This window comes from Cebus imitator, unplaced genomic scaffold, assembly GCF_001604975.1.
Source record: "Cebus imitator isolate Cc_AM_T3 unplaced genomic scaffold, Cebus_imitator-1.0 Scaffold197, whole genome shotgun sequence".
NCBI classification, from domain to species: domain Eukaryota; kingdom Metazoa; phylum Chordata; class Mammalia; order Primates; family Cebidae; genus Cebus; species Cebus imitator.
This window is the reverse complement of record NW_016107512.1, coordinates 2,260,016-2,262,438: the sequence shown is the minus strand read 5'-3', so window position 1 is coordinate 2,262,438 and position 2,423 is coordinate 2,260,016. Positions and strand designations below refer to the sequence as shown.

General features: G+C 44.7%; 2 protein-coding genes across 4 annotated transcripts in view; one reads left to right on the top strand and one right to left on the bottom strand.

Annotated features, from left to right (window-relative positions):
• The window catches only part of POLR1C (RNA polymerase I and III subunit C), a 43,028-nt gene that overhangs the window by 24,226 nt on the left and 16,379 nt on the right, over positions 1–2,423 (bottom strand). The window contains exon 9 of one of the 3 annotated variants that reach the window (XM_017547381.2): positions 881–1,065. The exons of the other annotated variants lie outside the window; for them this stretch is intronic. Coding sequence (XP_017402870.1) covers positions 1,064–1,065 — 2 coding nt within the window. The 3' untranslated portion in view covers positions 881–1,063. Of the gene's footprint in view, positions 1–880; positions 1,066–2,423 lie in introns of those variants that run through there. 3 annotated transcript variants of the gene reach the window in all.
• The window catches only part of XPO5 (exportin 5), a 51,641-nt gene that overhangs the window by 38,706 nt on the left and 10,512 nt on the right, over positions 1–2,423 (top strand). The window contains exon 21 of the mRNA XM_017547368.2: positions 1,493–1,593. Within this exon, the coding sequence (XP_017402857.1) occupies positions 1,493–1,593 (101 nt within the window). The remainder of the gene's footprint in view (positions 1–1,492; positions 1,594–2,423) is intronic.

Sequence of the window (2,423 nt, the reverse complement as noted above, 5' to 3'; positions counted from 1 at the left end):
ATCTACCCGCCTCGGCCTCCCAAAGTGCTGGGATCACAGGCGTGAGCCACCGCGCCCGGCCTGGCTCTCTATATTTTTTAAGGTTTCTGATACAGTCAGATTGTTCTTGAGAAACGTTGTGAAAATTGTTATTATTTTTTGAGACGGAGTTTTGCTCTTGTTGTCCAGGCTGGAGTGCAATGGCACAATCTCAGCTCACCATAACCTCTGCCTCCGGGGTTCAAGTGATTCTTCTGCTTCAGCCTCTGGAGTAGCTGGGATTATAGGCATGCACTACCATGACCAGCTAATTTTGTATTTATAGTAGAGACGGGGTTTCTCCATGTTGGTCAGGCTGGTCTTGAACCCCCAACCTCAGGCAACCTGCCTGCCTCAGCCTCCCAAAATGGTGGGATTACAGGCATGAGCCACTGCACCCAGCCTGAAAATTGTTATTTCTTAAAACAACATGTTTATTTATTATTTATTTTTTTTTTTTTTAAGAGACGGGGTCTCGCTGTGTTGCCCAGGCTGGAGTGCAGTGGCTATTCACAGGCGCAATCCCACTACTGATCAGCACGGGAGTTTTGACCTGCTCCGTTTCCAACCTGGGCCAATTCACCCCTCCTTAGGCAACCTGGTGGTCCCCCGCTCCCGGGAGGTCACCATATTGATGCCGAACTTAGTGCGGACATCTGATCGGCATAGCGCACTACAGCCCAGAAGTCCTGGGCTCAGGCGATCCTCCCACCTCAGCCTCCCGAGTAGCTGGGACTACAGGCACGTGCCACCACGCACAGCTAGCAAATGACTTCTCAAGCAAAAATCAAAAAGAACAAACTCTAGAGGCTAAAACATGGCCTGAAAGATGTTTTCGTTTAGCATCTTAAACCTGTAGCCATCAGTTGTTCAGTGGGGCCATCTCTGTGAGCAGGAAAGAGTGCTGTGGACAGTAGGTGTATCAAGTTCACAGTCCTTGCTCCTTACTCAAAATCTTGCTCAGGTAGGTCTTTTTGGTGGGGAGCAGCATGTGTTGGCAAGTGTGTTCCTCTGTCAGGTCCAAACAGCTGTTGCAAGGTTCATGCTCTTGGAATTAAGACAAAACATTGAAAAATGGGGCAAATTACTACCTCCTCTGTGTTCCTACCTGTGAATCCACAATGTTGCTCATATTTCATTCCATATCACTAGAGGTCAGAAAACTCCTGGAATCACCTCAGGTTTAAAAGAATTTTGCTTTCTAGCTCTGGACTCTAATACTGTCCTGTTGTCTTGGGGTTTGGTTCTCATGTTAATTTATCTTAAGTATTATATACTAATTATCTGTACAAGTCTGTTCCCTCCTGCAGTGAGCATTCAGATATTTATAACTTCTTTTCTTTCCCCTGCCAGGAGTAGTGTTGATGGGCACATCTGTCTGTGTGAAACTGTAGTATCACTGAATTACAAGCGAAACTTACTCTTTACTTCTGCATCAGATGGAAAAGTTCAGTAGCATTCTTGTTTCTTTCAGAACCCACAATACATTATATGCACCAGAAATGTTAGCCAAAATGGCAGAGCCTTTCACCAAGGCTCTTGATATGCTTGATGCGGAAAAATCTGCTATATTAGGTAAGAAATGTAACCTTTGTTCTCCTTGGTTCATCTTATCCTTACTGGATGTCCTTTTTTGGTTGTTGTTTTTTGAGAGTCATAGTCTCTGTCACCCAGGCTGGAGTGTCTGTTTTGGCCTAGCTAGTCCTGACTCTTTTCCTTTGACACCATTCCACTTAAGGGTTATGTTGCAGACACCAGTAAAAATAGAACTTCCAAGATGCGTATTGCTATTAATATAAAAAGTAGGTGTTGCTTCACCACACACCCTCATCCCATCATTCAAGTGAAGTCAGGAACTCCTGCCATAGAAATAAGTGGCCATCCAGAAATACTAGAATGGACAAACAGTTCCCTCTGATAGCTTCTGACTATAAGACTTAATGTAGAATCTCTGATTACACTTAAAAGTATAGATCTTTTAAGGCAGTTTTAAATACTAAGGTAAGTGGGTTTCATTTTGAGCTGCTATACATATTAGTCTTTTTTGTAAGGTTTTGCTTAAAAAAGGGGTTTCACAGCTGGGTGCAGTGGCTCACAGCTGTAATCCCAACACTTCTGAGAGGCCAAGGCAGGCAGATCAGCTGAGGCCGGGAGTTTGAGACCAGCCTGACTAACATGGGGAAACCCTGTCTCTACCAAATATATAAAATTAGCTGGGCGTGGTGGTACATGCCTGTAATCCCAGCTACTTGGGAGGCTGAAGCACAGGAGGATCACTTGAACCCGGGAAGCGGAGGTTGTGGTGAGCTGCCTGGGCAACAAGAGCAAAACGGGGGGGTTTAACAACTTAATAGCAGGGACATCCCCAGAGCTTTTTATGGAAAAATACTTTTGAGTTGTCATTT